Source organism: Erinaceus europaeus, chromosome 14, assembly GCF_950295315.1.
Source record: "Erinaceus europaeus chromosome 14, mEriEur2.1, whole genome shotgun sequence".
In the NCBI taxonomy this organism is placed as follows: domain Eukaryota; kingdom Metazoa; phylum Chordata; class Mammalia; order Eulipotyphla; family Erinaceidae; genus Erinaceus; species Erinaceus europaeus.
The window spans coordinates 38,981,591-39,001,141 of NC_080175.1; the positions used below are offsets into that span (position 1 = coordinate 38,981,591).

The 19,551-nt window shown below is 39.2% G+C and overlaps 1 protein-coding gene across 1 annotated transcript in view; it reads right to left on the reverse strand.

Annotated features, from left to right (window-relative positions):
- Positions 1-19,551, reverse strand: part of ABCA13 (ATP binding cassette subfamily A member 13) — a 594,731-nt gene that overhangs the window by 36,293 nt on the left and 538,887 nt on the right. The window contains 1 exon segment of the mRNA XM_007524553.2: positions 2,098-2,232. Coding sequence (XP_007524615.1) covers positions 2,098-2,232 — 135 coding nt within the window.

Sequence of the window (19,551 nt, forward strand, 5' to 3'; positions counted from 1 at the left end):
CCTAAAAGATCCATCAATGCATGCCTTTAACCTGATGATCTGAATTCTCACTATCATCTCAGTTACAAAAGCTTGAGTGGCCATGGACTTAATCTGGGTTACATCACTGATGACTTTCAGCTAACCTGTTCAATAGGTACAATAATCACATGAGGTGGTCACATGCACAAAACACTCTAGGAAGGCACATGCAAGAGTTGCAGAGGCAGAATCTGGAGCTCTGCAGTTGATCTGAGCTCTCACCTTGATGCTATATAATCCAGAGGAGTCAAAAGCAGGACTTGAGGTAGTATATCTGGTTGACTGCACACATTAACATAAGCAAGGGCCTGGGTTCAAGGCCACAGTTCCCACTTGCAGGAGTGAAACTTCGAGAGTTATGAAGTAGTGCTGCAAGGGTCTCTGTCTCTCTCTCTCCTTCTCCTCCTCCTCCTAGTCCTCCCCTCCCCCTCTCCTCCTCTCTCTCTTTCTTTCCTACTTCCCCTCCTTTCAATCTCCCTCTGTTCTATGATATGAAAATAAAGAAGTAAAATTTAAAAAATAAATCAATAAAATTTAAAAAGCTGTCATGATCAAGGATGCATAAAAAAGGAAGAAAAGGGCTACAATGAGCTTGGGCTAGATCCACCAACAGTGCCCTCATCTACTTAGAGATGTTCTAGGCAAGACTGAGCACAGAAAATTCTTCTGAAAGTAACAATCAATCAAGTTCCAACACTCTTTCATGAAGCTATGACTATTTACAGAATGAAAGAATGATTTGCAAACTGCAAAACTATACAAGTGTCAGCTTTCTTAAATAAGATTTATTTTAGTTATTACATAATAAAATAAATTTCACATAAGAGAGAGAGAAGGCTGAGTACCACTTTGGCACCTTGGTACCTGGGATTGAACTGGGAACCTCAAGCATGGAAGTTGAGGTTCTGCTGGTTGAGCTATTTCCCCAGTCATGCAAGAGTTAAGCTGTAGGATTTCATAATATGGAATTATGCAATCATCTTTGGGTTAGGGGCTCACAATAATAATCAAACTTATAAGAAAGAATTTTAGTTCAGATAACCCATAAGTCATCTTTCCAATACTGGCCTTTTGAGTACTCATTTATATAATAATTAATAATGGAAAAAATTAAAAGGAACTAAAAAAAATAAAGAGAACACATTATTGATGCCCCTCTGAATTTCAATCACTTCAAACTTTGGAATAAATGTCATTAATTAGAATTCAGTATATGAGACACAATAAGGATAGTTTTAATTTACTGTTCTTCTGATATTGCAGTTATTTTTAAAATGCAAGATAGTTGACTCTAATTCTTGAAACTCATCAATTTCAATGAATTTTTTAATCCAATCAGAGTTCAGAGTGCTTGGTTAGGAAATAGTTGAAGTTCTTGGATGAATTATGGTGGACTCCTCTCAAGATAATGTGGCATTTAAAATAAAGTTACCACCCTCTATCCCATATCCACCATTTGCCCTGACTCCCACCCACAGAATCCACCACAGACAGTGCCTATAGTGCTCTGATAATACTATATCAACAAGTAGAAAAGTCTTAAGAAGCTGTTTACATATTTATATATCAGCATTTACAAAAGCAAGTGAGTTCTGATATTTTTTAAATATGATTTTAAATGTTGAAATTTTATTGCATCTAGATATTATATCATTATCAAAAATTCCCATCCTGTAAAATTCCAATAATATTTAAGATTATGTTTTAGAACTCTTGTCTTAAGGCAAAAGAATGTACTAGCTCAAGAACTAATATTGCAAACTTTAAGCTTCCTCCCTGGAAGAATGTCAATAAGAAGGGACAGAAAGTGGTACTCCTGCTTGAATGCACATGTTACAATGTGCTTGGATATGAGTTCAAGCCACTAGTCCCCACCTGTAGGGGTAAGCTGCATATGTGATGAAGTGCTTCATATCTCTCTCTCTTTCTCTATCTATCGTCCTCTTCCCCTCTAGATTCATCACAATTTACATCAAGTGTTTGTGTGTGTGTGTGTGTGTGTGTGTGTGTGTGTTTTCAATAGATCAAAGTTTCTGGTTTGAAGACACCAGCAAATTCTAGGTAATAGCTACTCACCAATAAAAGGAGGTCTGGTTTGCCAAGCAGGGCCAGGGCTGTGGACAGCTTCCGCTTGGTTCCTCCACTGTAGGTAGCCACAAGTTTGTCCACATGGGCTTCTAGATGTAAGCATTTCACAAGGTCTCCAGCAACCTGGAAAAGAAGTGTTCTCCATGGAAGTGCACTTAGGGGCTCCCATAAGCACCTGGATATGAGTCCAGAATCCTACTCTTACACTATTCCTTTGCCAACCGTCCACACCAAAAGTCCGGCAAAACTTCTGAACAAATCTCTCTCTTTCTCTCTCTCTCTCTCTCTCTCTCTCTCTCTCTCTCAGTAGAGAATTGGAAGTGAGAAGAGGGGACTAAGTTAGGTTTTCATGTTTGTGGGCTCTCTCAAACTGGTGGTCCAAATTCTGTAGAGTCTGGGCTGGGGCTCAGGAAAGCAGTACAGTCAACGCATAACTAACAGGAATGTCTATACCAATGTGAGCAGACAAGTGAGGCAAAAAAAGGAGTGAGAAGAAGAAATTTAAAAAAGAAGAAGATAAAAAGAAAGAGAGAAAGAAAGGAAGGAAAATATTCAGTCACACTGATAATAAAATCCTGGAAAAATGTTCATAACTGGGAACAAACAGTCCCATCAAGTCCTGAGGATGGTGACTGAAACTCCCCACAGAATATATATCACATTTAGTCCTAGAACTGCCTGACTCCAACAATCAATGCTTTATCTTACCGCACCTTTTCCATTTTGGAATCTGCCATCTTTGTTACAAATTCAATTCAAATCCTCTAATTCTTCAGCAAGAAAAAACATGTCTTCATTGTATGATATGAACAGTACCTACTCAGCTCCCCTCTGTAATTTGCACTACTTTTTTTTTTTTTTTTGTATTTTTCAGCTTTTGTCTCCCGGATTGAACTGCTTTTTGGGAGATACCAAGATAAAATATCAGCTTTGTTCCCAACTGCATTTTCTTTTCTTTCTTTCTTTCTTTTTTTTTTTTTGAGCTTCACTTAGCTCTGTAACTATCAAGATATTAATTTTATCTATATCATTATCTTATCAAAAGTCCAAAATAACATATTGGTTCAAATTTAAAACAAAACGAGTTACTGTGCACAAAGATCCAATTTCAGGTCTGTAGTTCCCATTTGCAGGGGGAGAAGCTTCAGAAATAGTGGGGCAGTACTGCAGGTGTTTCTCTTTCTCACCCTCCACCCCTCTATTTCTCTCTGTCTCTATCAGGAAAAGGAAGAAAAAAGAAAAAAATGTGGCTTCCAGGAGCAATGAAGTGGTCATACAGGTACCAAATGCAAGTAACAGTCCTGATGGCATAAAGAAGGAGGAGAAGGAATAAATCTCTGTGGGGATATGAGAATGGATCAGTGATGATCGTGTCTGAAGCAACTAAATAAGACATAGCTTTAAGCTAATATATGTGCTTTATATAATTGCCAGAATAAGGATTATGATGATAACATTGGCATATTACTTATGACTCCTAACATAAAAACTCTCTACATAACATGCTTCATTGCTTCATTTGTACGATGTTCAAATGAAGGAGTACTCTCAGTGATTGTTTAAGTAGTCTAAGTGAAGAAGATGAAGATTTCATAGCTGGTGGTGGTGGGAGTGGGGTGCTCAGAGGTAGAGTGCAGTACTACCATACAGGAAGGTCTGTTTTGAATCCCAGACACCATGTATGCTACAATGATGCTGTTCTCTCCCTCTCTCTGTCTCTCTCTCTCTCTCTCTCTCTCTCTCTCTCTCTCTCTCTCTGTGTGTGTGTGTGTGTGTCCTTTTCTGTTTCTGTTCAAAACAGAAAAGACACATTTTGAACTCCCCCAAATTCTCAACAATGACTTTGAGTCTTCCGTTATTTGTCAAAGTATATCAAAATTTATCAAACAGTAATACAGTTTTACCCAGAATGATTCATCTGAGTTATTCCTTTCCATGACTTCATTCAATATAATCAATTAATTCAGCATAGATTGAAGAAAAAAATGAAATCAATGAAAATTGCTTAAAGAAAATGATTTACTGGTGCTGGCTGGAGGTGCACCTGGCTGAGTGTACATGTTACGATGTACAATAACCTGCATTTGAGCTCCTAGTTCCCACCTGCAGGAAACCACTTTGCAAGTAGTGAAGCAGTGTTGCAGATTTCTCTCTGATTCTATCCCTCTCTACCAGCCCCTTCCCTCTGGATTCCTGACAGTCTCTAACCAATACATAAATAAAGAAAATAAAAAATAATAATTTACTCAAAACAAGCAAACACATATTAGTGACAGTGCTATCTGGTGAAGTAAAACATCACCCAGCATAGCAAGAATTAATGACACGATAAAAAGTGACCACTATTTATCTCAGAGAGGATCTTCTAGAAGTACAAGGACAAACAAGGAGATCCCTCACAGAATGGGAGAAGATCTTCACATGCCATACATCAGACAAGAAACTAATCACCAAAATATATAAAGAACTCAGCAAACTTACCACCAAAAAAGCAAATGACCCCATCCAAAAAATGGGCAGAGGATATGAACAAAACATTCACCTCAGAGGAGATCCAAAAGGCTAACAAACATATGAAAAACTGCTCTAGGTCACTGATTGTCAGAGAAATGAAAATTAAGACAACATTAAGATACCACCTCACTCCTATAAAAATAGCATACATCAGGGGGTCGGACGGTGGCGCAGTGGGTTAAGCGCATATGGCGCAAAGCGCAAGGACCGGCATAAGGATCCTGGTTCGAGCCTCCGGCTCCCCACCTGCAGGGGAGTTGCTTCACAGGCGGTGAAGCAGGTATGGAGGTGTCTATCTTTCTCTCCCCCTCTCTGTCTTCCCCTCCTCTCTCCATTTCTCTCTGTCCTATCCAACAACTAATAGCGTCAACAATGACAATAATAATAACCACAACGAGGCTACAACAACAAGGGCAACAAAAAGGGGAAAAATGGCCTCCAGAAGCAGTGGATTCATGGTGCAGGAACCGAGCACAGCAATAACCATGGAGGGGAAAAAAAAAAAAAGAATCAAAAAGGACAGCAGCAACAAATGCTGGAGAGGCTGTGGGGACAGAGGATCCCTTTTGCATTGCTGGTGGGAAAGTAAATTGGTCCAGCTTCTGTGGAGAGCAGTCTGGAAAACTCTCACAAGGCTAGACATGGACCTTCCATATGATCCAGTAATTCCTCTCCTGGGGTTATACCCCAAGGACTCCATAACACCCAACCAAAAAGAGGTGTGTACTCCTATGTTCATTGCAGCACAATTCATAATAGCTAAAACCTGGAAGCAACCCAGGTGCCCAACAACAGATGAGTGGCTGAGAAAGCTGTGGTATATATACACAATGGAATACTATGCAGCTATCAAGAACAATGAACCCACCTTCTCTGACCCATCTTGGACAGAGCTAGAAGGAATTATGTTAAGTGAGCTAAGTCAGAAAGATAAAGATGAGTATGGGATGATCCCACTCATCAACAGAAGTTGACTAAGAAGATCTGACAGGGAACCTAAAAGCAGGACCTGACCAAATTGTAAGTAGGGAAGTAGGACACCAAAGTAAAAGCCCTGTGGTGAGGGGTAGACATGCAGCTTCCTGGGACAGTGGGGGGTGGGAGTGGGTGGGAGGGATGGGTCACTGACTTTTGGTGGTGGGAATGGTGTTTATGTACACTCCTAGTAAAGTGTAGTCATATAAATCACTAGATAATTAATATGAGAGGGGGAAAATTAATTGTATGTCTTGAAGTTTTTAAAACACAGACTGAGTCTTTTTAATATATAGGATGTGTATTTGATGTGTGGACTCTCTCAAAATCCTAGACCAAGTAAATAGAAGCAACCAATAGCACAGCTATATACAAGATACTGGGTACTGTACAGCAAACCATAACAAAAGGACTTTTCAAAGTTAACCCAATTACCAAATAATGTGATGATAACATTAACTATCCATTGTCATTCTGAACCCTAAGACAGCAGGAACCTCACATATCCACCTTAGAGCCTCTACATCCCCAAGTCCTGGAACCTTTGGATAGGGCCCACTTTCCTGTATGCCTCGCCCAATCCATATCAAATAATATTGCATCTGCTGATCCCAACATAATCAACACAACGATTGCCACCTCAACATTCTTCTCTTCAGACTGTGTCCAGAGACTTCAGGTGTGGAATGACAACCCTTCATCTTCATTACTCGGGTGAGACCTTTTCTTACATAGTATTCTCTAATTATATCCCAGGTGGTTCACTTTCTAACAAAGACCCAAAACCTAGATATACACCAGTTTCTGTGAGAGAGAGCATATGTTCACATGTATCCACAAACTACTGCAAAATATATACCTGAAAGCAGAAGTACAGTGCAGTTTGCAGCAAGTACCCCCCTAACACTTCCTCTCCACTATTCCAACATTTGGGTCCATGATTGCTCAACAATTTGTTTGGCTTTGTATGTTAACTCTCTTTTCAGTCACCAGGTTCCAGATGCCATCAGGATTCCGGCCAGGTTTCCTTAGACTGAAGACCCCACCAATGTGCCCTGGAGCTCCGCTTCCCCAGAGACCCACCCTACTAGGGAAAGAGAGAGGCAGACTGGGAGTATGGACCAACCAGTCAACGTCCATGTTCAGCGGGTAAGCAATTACAGAAGCCAGACCTTCTACCTTCTGCAACCCACAATGACCCTGGGTCCATGCTCCCAGAGGGATAGAGAATGGGAAAGCTATCAGGGGAGGGGGTGGGATATGGAGATTGGGTGGTGGGAATTTTCTGGAGTTGTACCCCTCCTACCCTATGGATTTGTTAATTTATCCTTTCTTAAATAAAATAAATTAAAAAATAAATAAATAAACCCATGTTGTGATACACTCCAAAAAAAAAAGAATTAATGACACGATAAAATGTGATCACTATTTATCTCAGAGAGGCTCTTCTAGAAGTACAAGGACAAATGTTCATGTGAACAATGAAGGAAGGGGTCTTGGGAGTCTGCCTAGAAGAGGAGGTACTATCTTCAAGAAGAGGGAGGAGAGGTTCCCTAAGATGGCAGACTGAGAAGCTGCTAGTGGCTGAGCTCTGACCACATCTCCTGGAAACGGTAGGATTTTCTGCCTTTAGTAGGCCAGCCAATAAGGGGACCTAGCGGTGACACCAAGGAGGTGACTATAACTTTATTTGGGTTAAGAATTAGAGTAAGAAAAAAGGGGAAAAATTTTTTTTGTTGCTTTTAATTTCTAAGCATACCTCCTCCCCCCCCCCCCCCATAACCAGTCCCTGGGGACCAGCTCCTAGCAGGATTCCCTGCTACAAGCTCTTTTTCTTTACCAAATTCCTGTCCCACCAGGGATATCATTAATTATAAGTCTATACCCTTCTGAAACCTCTGGCCTTTTTTCTATCTAAGTAGCCAACCCCCCCCACCTCACCCCGCATAGCTAATTAAATAATTAAAAATAAATACATAAAAAAAACCTTTCCTTTCACTGCCCTTTTATGACTGTTCTTTTTCTTATCTTTTTCTTTTTTCTCTCTCTCTCTCTTTCTTTATTGTTTTTTCTTTTTCTCATTATTGTGATCCTTTCTTCCTTAATCCTACAGATTCCAAAGTCACAGCCCCCAGCCCCCACACCAACAAACAGTGTGCTTTTTTTAATTAACTGATACACATTTGGGAATTTCCTTTCACTGCTCTTTAATTACAGCTCTTTTTCTTATCTTTTCCCTTTTCTCTCTCTTGCCACCCCCATTTTTATCTTGTCATACAATTCTTCTTTCCTTCTTCTTTGCCTTTCTGAATTTGTGAATTATTTTAGGGAAGAATTCTGAATCAGAGTGGAATCTCTATGTGTGTATCTCTGCTCTTTTCCCTTTCCCCTCTTGTTACCCCTAGAATATACAGTGGATAGTAGATTTGCATAACTGTCTATTCTTGCTATCCTTCCTTTCTTTTCTCTTTCTTCTTCACTGGGATTTGGTTACTATTTATTCACGGACTGGAGAAATTGTTTGGCTAACTGGTAACAATTAAACTGCTTCAATACTTGCTTCAGTTGCTACTGTAATTCCTGAGGTTGGTGAGTGCAATTTTCATAAAGGTATTTAGTACAGTGTTACTTGTACTCAAGACACAACAACTGAGGAACAACAGAGCACATATAAAAAAAGAAACACATAAATCAAAAAAATGGGTAGATCAAAAACAAATAAAACTGCTACTCCAATGAATGAAGACAAGAGCCCAGAAGAAACTACAAATCAGCCAGAAGTAAACATAGATAAGAAAAGTATGCAAGCAATAATAAACTTATTAATCACAAAAATGAAAATAACATTGGAGGAAAGGAATGGCAGTATTAGGGAAACAACAGTTGAGACCCCCAAGGAAAATACTGATTATCTTGAGGCAATTAGAGACCTGAAAGCTGAAATAGCTGTAATGAAGAAAGAAGCTGAGGGAAGGGAAAGCAGACTCACAGAAGCAGAAAACAGAATTAGTCAGACAGAGGATGAGTTAGAGAAAATAAAGAAAGAGGTGAAAGAGCTTAAAAAGAGATTGAGAGACACTGAGAACAACAACAGAGACATATGTGATAAACTCAAAAGAAGTAACATTCGAATAATTGGCCTGCCAGAGGAAGAAAGAGAGGAAGGGTATGCAAACATTCTAGAGAAAATAATAGTAGAAAACTTCCCAGACCTGAATAACAGAAAGGACATCAAGATTCAAGAGGCCCAGAGAGTCCCAAACAGAATCAACCCAGACCTGAAGACACCAAGACACATCATAGTCACAATGAGAAGAAGTAAGGATAAAGAAAGGACCCTAAAGGCTGCAAGAGAGAAACAAAAAGTCACATACAAGGGAAAACCCATAAGATTATATGCAGACTTCTCAACTCAAACTCTAAAAGCAAGAGGGAATGGCAAGATATCTATGGAGCCCTGAATGAAAAAGGGTTTCAACCAAGGATAATATATCCTGCTAGACTTTCATTCAAACTAGATAGAAGGATCAAAACCATATTAGTCAGAAAACAGTTAAAGGAGGCAACCATCACCAAGCCGGCCCTGAAAGAGGTTCTAAAAGACCTCTTAGAAACAAGAATATCACTATAATACATGCAATATATCAGAGCAAAAATATTTTTTTTGAACAATGGCACTACAATACATTAAATCCATAATATCAATAAACGTCAGTGGCTTAAACTCACCCATCAAAAGGCACAGGGTGGGGGGATGGAGCAGAAAACATAACCCAACCATATACTGCTTGCAAGAATGCCATCTGTCACAACAAGATAAACACAGACTTAAAGTGAAAGGATGAAAAACTATCATACAGGCTAACAGACCACAAAAAAAGGCAGGAACAGTCATTCTCATCTCAGACACGATAGATTTTAAATTAAATAAAGTAATAAAAGATAGGCAAGGACATTACATAATGATTAGAGGAACAATCAGCCAAGAAGACTTAACAATTATTAACATCTATGCACCCAATGAGGGACCATCTACATACATCAAGCATCTACTGAAAGAATTTCAAAAATACTTCAATAGTAATACAATAATAGTGGGAGACTTCAATACCCCACTCTCACACTTAGACAGATCAACAAAGCAGAGAACCAATAAAGATACAAGAGAATTGAATGAAGAGATTGACAGTCTAGACCTCTTGGACATTTTCAGACTCCTTTACCTCAAAAAAATGGAATATAACTTCTTTTCAAATCCACATAACACATACTCAAGGATAGACCACATGTTAGGCCACAAAGAAAGCATCAATAAATTCAAGAGCATTGAAATCATCCCAAGTATCTTCTCAGACCACAGTGGAGTAAAACTAAGATTTAACAACAAACGGAAAATTATTAAAAGACACAGAATTTGGAAACTAAACAACACGCTCCTTAAGAACCACTGGGTGAGAGACTCACTCAAGCAGGAAATTCAAATGTTCCTGGAAACTAATGAAAATGAAGACACAACCTATCAAAATATTTGGGACACAGCTAAAGCAGTACTGAGAGGGAAACTTATAGCCATACAATCACATATTAAACACCAAGAAGAAGCTCAAATGAACGACCTTACTGCACACCTCAAGGACTTAGAGGAAGAGGAACAAAGGAACCCTAAAGCAACCAAAAGGACAGAAATCACTAAAGTTAGAGCAGAAATAAACAACATCAAAGAAAAAAGAACCATATAAAAAAATCAATGAAGCCAAATGTTGGTTCTTTGAAAAATTAAACAAAATTGACAAACAACTAGCCAGACTCACCAAACAAAAAAGAGAGCAGACTCAAATTAATAGAATTGTAAACGATGGAGGCGATATCACAACTGACACCACAGAAATCCAGAGAATCCTGCGAAACTTCTACAAAGAACTATACACCACCACCTAGAGAATCTGGAAGAAATGGAACAATTCCTAGAAGCATATGCCCTTCCAAAACTGAACCAAGAAGAACTACAAAATCTAAATGCACCAATCACAGAAAAAGTAATTGAAACCGTTATTAAGAATCTCCCCAACAACAAAAGTCCTGGACTAGATGGCTTCACAAACAAATTCTACAATACTTTCAGGAAACAGTTAGTACCCATACTTCTTAAGCTATTCCATAAGACTGTAGAAACAGGAATACTCCCTTCCACCTTCTATGAAGCCAGCATCACCCTGATACCAAAAGCTGAATGGGACAGAACAAAAAGGAAAACTACAGACCAATATCTCTGATGAACATAGATGCCAAAATATTAAACAAGATCTTGGCCAACTGGATACAGCAACATATCAAAAAGACTGTTCATCATGACCAAGTGGTATTCATCCCAGGAATACAAGGTTGGTTCCACATTCGTAAGTCAATCAATGTCATTCACCACATCAATAAATGCAAAGCCAAAAATCACATGATTATCTCAATAGATGCAGAGAAAGCCTTTGACAAAATCCAACACCCATTCATGCTCAAAACTCTACAGAAAATGGGAAGAGATGGAAAATTCCTCAAGATAGTGGAGTATATATATAGCAAACCTACAGCCAACATCATACTCAATGGACAGAAGCTGAAAGCATTCCCCCTCAGATCGAGGACTAGACAGGGCTGTCCACTGTCACCGTTACTCTTCAACATAGTATTGGAAGTTCTTGCCATAGCAATCAGGCAAGAGAAAGAAATCAAAGGAATACAGACTGGAAGGGAAGAAGTCAAGCTCTCACTATTTGCAGATGATATGATAGTATACATAGAAAGACCTAAAGAATCCAGCAGAAAATTACTGGAAGTTATTAGGCAATATAGCAAAGTATCAGGCTACAAAATCAATGTACAAAAATCAGTGACATTTCTTTATGCAAACACTAAATCTGAAGAAGAAGACATCCAGAAATCACTCCCATTTACTGTTTTAGCAAAATCAATCAAATACCTAGGAATAAAGTTGACCAAAGAAGTGAAAGATTGTATGCTGAAAACTATGAGTCGCTACACAAGGAAATTGAACTGATACCAAGAAATGGAAAGAAGTCCCATGCTCATGGATTGGAAGGATAAATATCATCAAAATGAATATTCTCCCCAGAGCCATATAAAAATTTAATGCAATGCCCATCAAAGTTCCACCAAGCTTCTTTAAGAGAATAGAACAAACACTACAATCATTTATCCGGAACCTGAAAACACCAAGAATTGCCAAAATCGTCTTGAGGAAAAGAAACAGAAATGGAGGCATCACACTCCCAGACCTTAAAATATATTATAAAGGGAGTCAGGTTGTAGCGCAGTGGGCTAATCGCAGGTGGCGCAAAGCACAAGGACTGGAATAAGGATTCCGGTTCGAACCCCGGCTCCCCACCTGCCGGGGAGTCGCTTCACAGGAGGCGAAGCAGGTCTGCAGGTGTCTATCTTTCTCTCCTCCTCTCTGTCTTCCCCTCCTCTCCATTTCTCTCTGTCCTATCCAACAATGACAACAACAATAACTACAACAATAAAACAACAAGGGCAACAAAAGGGAATAAATAAATAAAATAAATATAAAAAAATAATAATAAAAATAAAAAATATACATTATAAAGCCATCATCATCAAAACAGCATGGTACTGCAAGAAAAATAGGCACACAGACCAGTGGAACAGAACTGAAAGCCCAGAAATAAATCCCCACACCTATGGGCATCTAATCTTTGATAAGGGGGCCCAAAGCATTAAATGGAAAAGGAGGCACTCTTCAATAAATGTTGCTGGGAAAACTGGGTTGTAACATGCAGAAGAATGAAATTGAACCACTTTATCTCACCAGAAACAAAAATCAACTCCAAATGGATCAAAGACCTAGATGTCAGACTAGAAACAATAAAATACTTAGAGTAAAACATTGGTAACACTTTCCCACATACACCTCAAGGACATCTTTGATGAATCAAAACCAATTGCAAGGAAGACTAAAGCAGAAACAAACCAATGGGACTACATCAAATTGAAAAGCTTCTGCACATCCAAAGAAACTATTAAACAAACAAAGAGACCCCTCACAGAATGGGAGAAGATCTTCACATGCCATATATCAGACAAAAAACTAATCACCAAAATATACAAAGAGCTCAGCAAACTTAGCACCAAAAAGGCAAATGACCCCACCCAAAAATGGGCAGAGGATATGAACAAAACATTCACTACAGGAGAGATCCAAAAGGTTAACAAACATATGAAAAACTGCTCTAGGTCACTGATTATCAGAGAAATGCAAATTAAGGCAACACTAAGATACCACCTCACTCCTGTAAGAATGGCATACATCAAAAAGGACAGCAGCAACAAATGCTGGAGAGGATGTCGGGACAGAGGAACCCTTTTACATTGCTGGTGGGAATGTAAATTGGTACAGCCTCTGTGGAGAGCAGTATGGAATACTGTCAGAAGGTTAGACATGGACCTTCCATATGATCCAGTAATTCCTCTCCTGGGGTTATACCCCAAGGACTCCATAATACCCAACCAAAAAGAGGTGTGTACTCCTATGTTCATAGCAGAACAATTCATAATAGCTAAAACCTGGAAGCAACCCAGGTGCCCAACATCAGATGAGTGGCTGAGAAAGCTGTGGTATATATATACACAATGGAATACTATGCAGCTATCAAGAACAATGAACCCACCTTCTCTGACCCATCTTGGACAGAGCTAGAAGGAATTATGTTAAGTGAGCTAAGTCAGAAAGATAAAGATGAGTATGGGATGATCCCACTTATCAACAGAAGTTGACTAAGAAGATCTGAAAGGGAACCTAAAAGCAGGACCTGACCAAATTGTAAGTAGGGCACCAAAGTAAAAGCCCTGTGCTAAGGGGTAGACATGCAGCTTCCTGGGACAGTGGGGGGTGGGAGCGATGGGTCATAGTCTTTTGGTGGTGGGAATGATGTTTATGTACACTCTTAGCAGAATGTAGACATATAAATCACTAGTTAGTTAATATGAGAGGGAGAAAATCAATTGTATGTCTCAAAGTTTTTCAAAACACAAACTGAATCTTTTTAATATATAGGCTGTGTATTTGATATGCGGACTCTCTCAAAAGCCTAGACCAAGCAGATTAGAAGCATCCAATAGCACAGCTGTAGACAAGATACTGGGTACTTTACAGCAAATCTAACAAAAGGACTTTTCAAAGTTAACCCAATTACCAAATAATGTGATGATAACGATTGTCTTTTTGAACCCTAAGACAGTAGGAACCTCACATCTCCACTATAAAGCCCCTACTTCCCCCAGTCCTGGAACCCTTGGATAGGGCCCACTTTCCCGTATGCCCCTCCCAATCCATATCAAATAATATTGCATCTGCCGACCACAACCTAACCAATGCAACGTTTGCCACCTCAACATGCTTCACCTCAGACTGTGTCCAGAGACTTCACGTGTAGAATGACAACCCTTCAGCTTCATTACTCAGGTGAGACCTTTCCTTTTATAGTACACTCTAATTTCATCTCAGGTGGTTCACTTTCTAACAAAGTCCCAAATCCTAGGTATACACCAGTTTTTGTGAGAGAGAGCTTATGTTCACACGTATCCATAAACTACTGCAAAATATATACCTGAAAGCAGAAGTACACTAGAGTTTGCAGTGAGTACCTCCCTAATACTTCCTCTCCACTATTCCAAGCTTTGTGTCCATGATTGCTCGACAATTTGTTTGGCTTTGTATGTTAACTCTCTTTTCAATCACCAGGTTCCAGATGCCATCAGGATGCTAGCCAGGCTTCCCTGGATTGAGGACCCCACCAATGTTTCCTGGAGCTCAGCTTCCCCAGAGACACACCCTACTAGGGAAAGAGAGAGGCAGACTTGGAGCATGGACCGACCAGTCAATGCCCATGTTCAGCGGGGAAGCAATTACAGAAGCCAGACCTTCTACCTTTGCAACCCTCAATGACCCTGGGTCCATGCTCCCAGAGGTATAGAGAATGGGAAAACTATCCGGGGACAGGGTGGGATATGGAGATTGGGTGGTGGGAATTGTGTGGAGTTGTACCCCTCCTACTCTATGGTTTTGTTAATTAATCATTTCTTAAATAAAAAAATTTTTAAAAAAAGAAGAAAAAAGGAAACTAAGAAAAAACTAGGAAACTAAGAAAAAAAGGGAACTAAGAAAGTAGTAGATTCTGCTAGAACCTCTATATGGAAAACCAGTGCTAATAATTGTAGAGTACTAACTTATCTGTACTGTAAACCATTGATCCTCCCCAATAAAATGTTATTTAAAAGTAGGGCTAGCAAAAATGTTATGTTGGAAATGACATTTTGAATCAATTTTTGACCCATGAAAAATACCAAAAAATTGAAAATATTGCAAACCATTAATCCCCCATAAGGAAAATTAAAAAGTAGAAAATTTTAAAAAATGAAAATTTAATGCATGTATCATAAAGATATCTCTTCTTTTTAGTGACACCTGACAGTGGTGGACACCATTGCTATTTATTTATTTATTTGTTTGTTTATTTTTATAGATAACAGAGAAATTGAGAGGGATAGAGAGGAGGAGAGATACCTGCAGCACTGCTTCACCTCTCTTGAAGCTTTCCCTTTGCAACTGGAGACTGAGAGTTTGAACTCTATTACTTACACATGTTAATGTGTGCATTCAACTTGGTATACCACAACTCAGTCCCATTTTTTTTTCCCCAGAGCACTGCTCAGGTCTGCCTGGTGGTAGTGCAGGTGATTGAACCTGGGATCTTAAAGCCTCAGGCATGCAAGTCTTTGCATAACCATTATGCTGTTTCCCTGACCATTGTGGCTCATTTTACTAGACTTACTACAGCCTACAGGGGATGGCAATATCAAAAAGATATTTCTATTTCATGCTAGATTTACTACAGACTACAAGGGCTCACAAAATCAAAAAGATATTTCTGTTTCACCCCATATGCCTTATTTCAAAGATTAACAATATGTAAATGAAAGCTCAGAAACAGAACAGGAGATAAAAATAGTAACAATATGTCCACTTCTGTAGGAGAGCAGTTCAGAAGGAGAAGATGACTTCTAAATAAACTTTCCCAACTATTATGGCTTGTATTTATAAAAATAGGTAACATAAATCATGTTTTACCAATTTCGCAAAAGGTTAGTTATAGCATACAAATACTGACTTGGTTAACATGGGGGTAATAGAGTGTACAAGAACAACTGCATTAGTTTGATCTTATGCTTTCTGAATGTTATATTTTGGAAAAATAACTAAAAATTCTCTAATAAGAACAGTGGTAGTATTCTCTGCATTTAGGAGTCCTGTCAAAATGATGGAAAAGTGGTTGGCAAACTACTATAAAGTCCCAAATGTCTGAAGTTAATGAAATAGCTCTGCTGCTAGGTGTTTTTCTCCCATAAGGTTCTGGAAATTGCACCATACTTAAGGCAAGAGTTTAGAGTTTACTCAGCCCTGTGCTTAAAAACATTTTCTTATACATAATTGGCCCTTTATAAGCATCATTCAAACTAAAATAAATTACCCACGGATATGTATATGTGCGTGTATGTATTTCTTCCATTTTTTTTCTTTTTTTAATTAGAGTGAAAGAGATCACAATACCAAAGCTTCTTTTAGTGGTGGCATGCATGGCAAAGTAGCATGTGCTATCCAAGTGAGCTATGCTACCAGCCCAAAGACAAACACCCACAGCACTGCTTCACCAGTGGGGAAGCTCCCCTATGCAGGCAGGGAGGAAGGACTTGAACTCAGGTCCCTGTACATGGTAAGGTGTGTGTTTTCTCTACTGTGCCACCACCAGCTCCTCAAGTCTTAAAACTTCTTTTTCTCATTAGTCCATATGGCTGCAACATCAAAATGAGAAGTTAAGTAGAGAAAAGGCATTAAGAAAGCGCCTCTCTTCTGAGTTCTCTTTCTTCCTGGCTTCTCTCCTTCCTATTTTCTAATTTATCCTAACTGTAAATGAAAGAAAATGTCTATATTAAAGTTCTGTCTTTGAAGAAAAAAAATGCTAAGCAGTGAGGTAGGTTAGAATTTACTCTGACAACTATCTACAGATATTAAGAAAAATGTGGCATGTAAGGCCCCTACTGATTTCTATTTTAGAGAAACTAAGATCTAGAAACCCCCAGTCCTCATCGATTTGTGGTTGAGCTGTTCATTTCATCACACTAATTCTTATTTTTTTAAATAGTCTTTTTAACTGTATCATTTTGTTTTCAGATAAAGTCAGAGGGAAATTGAGAGGAACTGTGAAGAGTTAGAGGAACAGAATGGGAAGAATGAGAGAGATACCTGCAGCTCTCCTTTATCATTCACAAAGCTTTCTCCCCGCAGGTAGGGACTGGGGACTCAAATGCAGATCCTGGCACATGGTAGCATGTGCCATCAATCATGTGCACCATTACCCAGCCCCTCTATTTTTATCTTATCAGAACACTGCTCAGTTTCTGTCTTGTGGTGTACAGAGTATTGAGGTTAGGATTTTGAAGATTCCAACGTGACAGTCTTTCTACATAACCACTATATCATTTCCCTGGTCTTCACTACCTCTACAGCCAACTTACATGGCTCACTAACATCCCAGGTCCCTGTGTCCTAAATCACCACATTATTACCTGATAGAATTTTGTACCAAGTTAATCAAATTCAGGTTCAAATATGGAGACTGCAAAATATATGTAGTGTGGATGAAGGGGCCAAATTGAAAATCATTACATGAGCCTGCCAAGTGGAAATTCAAACTGAATAACAAAGGCTTCTTTCTCTCACTCAATGGAACTTTCAGAGAGTTAGAGAATAAGAGGCAGGCAGGCTCATACATAGAATGACTCAAGTCTCGGAGCCTAGCTGGCAGGGGGCATATAGCTCTGGGTGCCTCCAGAAAGAGGAACAAGCAGGGAACAGGGCCCCCAACCTCTTAAATCACAGAGATTACTGGGGTGGTCAGGTCTCAATGCAAAGAGAAGGCAGTGTGACACCTCAAGTGTCAAGAGGAGGTGTTACCACTTCCAGAAAACAAGGAGGACTAAGATGAGTCACCTGCCTGGGCTCAAACTCCAGCCTCAGAAACATGGACAAGAGGAACTCTTGTCAGAGGAGCTATGGGATGACCTCATAACATTTCTAATTGTCTCCGCAACTTGGGGGGGGGTAGAAAATAAAATTTGACACGAGTTCTGATTCATATAAGAATTACCCTGAAAAAACTGGGAAATGGTATGTATGTACAAACTATTGTATTTATTGTCAAATGTAAAACATTAACTCCCCAATAAAGAAATAAAAACAAAGAATCCCCTGAAGTGGGCTGGGTGATGGTGCACCCAGTTAAACACATATACTACCATGTGCAAGGATTGAGCCCCCATTCCCCACCTGCAGCAGGGCCACTTCATGAGTGGTAAAGCAGGTCTGCAGGTATCTCTCTCTCTCTCTCTCTCTCTCAGTCTTATCTCCCTTCTCAAATTCTCTCTGTCCTGTTAAAAATGATCTCAAGTCTAATCCCTGGCACCACCGTAAATCAGAGCTGATCAGTGTTCTGGTAAAAAAAAAAAAAAAAAGAAAGAAAGAAAGAAAGAAAGAAAGAAAGAAAGAAAGAAAGAGCCTCAGGGAATGAAACCAGATGATAACTCTGTAGGAATAAATAATAATAACAAATAACCTCAATAACTGCCCATCATAGAAGTACCTTCATCAAGAGAAAGACTATAGAGATCATTTGTTAAATTTCAAAAATGCAGGTGACTTTCTCTTGTTTCTTTCTTATTTGTCACCGGCACTAACACTGGGGCTCAGTACCTACAAGATGAATCAATTTCTCCTAGCAGTAATTTTCTTTCCTTCTTTTTTTCTTTCAAATTTGATGACAGAGAGAAATTGAGAGGAGAGGAGAAATAGAAATTGAGAGGTGAGGAGATACAGAGAAGGAGAGATAAAGCTTGATGACTATAGCAGTGTATCACTGCAAGTAAGGACAAGGGACTTGAACCGAGGCCCTTGTGCATAGTAACATGTATGCTCTACCAAGTGTGCCACCACCCAGCCCCACTATTTTAGTTTTTACTTACTTATTTATTTATTTATTTATTCATTCATTCATTCATTCCCTTTTGTTGCCCTTTTTGTTTTATTGTTGTAGTTATTATTGTTGTCTTCGTCGTTGGATAGAACACAGAGAAATAGAGAGAAGAGGGGAAGGCAGAGGGGGAAAGAAAGATAGACACCTGCAGACCTGTTTCACAGCTTGTGAAGCGACTCCTGGGTAGATGAGGAGCCGGGGGCTCGAACTGGGATCCTTACACCAGTTCTTGCATTTTGCGCCATGTGCGCTTAATCCACTGCGCTACCACCCGAGTCCCCCAGCCCCACTACTTTCAAACCATGTGATTTGGGTAGGTCTCTTCTCCTACTAAGCTCAACTTCCCTATTTCCTCCCCTGCTTATGTAATACATAGGAAAGTATGCAATACATAGTATATGTAATACATAGAAAAGTATTTGGCTCAATGTAGTAATTAAATGATTATTTTACATACACAATCAACTAACATATGGCAAAAGGGTCAAAATCATTCAATGTGGTAAAGAAAATCTCTTTAACAAATGGTGTTGGGAAAATTGGACAGCCACATAAAGATAAATGAAACTAGACTACCACCTAACACTATACACCAACATCAAATCAACATGGATCAAAGACCTGGAAACTAAACCAGAAACTCTACAATCTGTAGAAGAAAGCATCAGTGAAACTTTGCTAATAAAGGGATTTTCAAAGTTAACCCAAGTGCCAAATAATTTGGTTATAGCAATAAATGTCTATTACCTTCTTAAACATTTAAACAACAGGAACCTTCCCATTTCTCTAAAAAGCCCATATTTTCTTCCAGTCCTGGAACCTCTAGGGCAAGACTCAC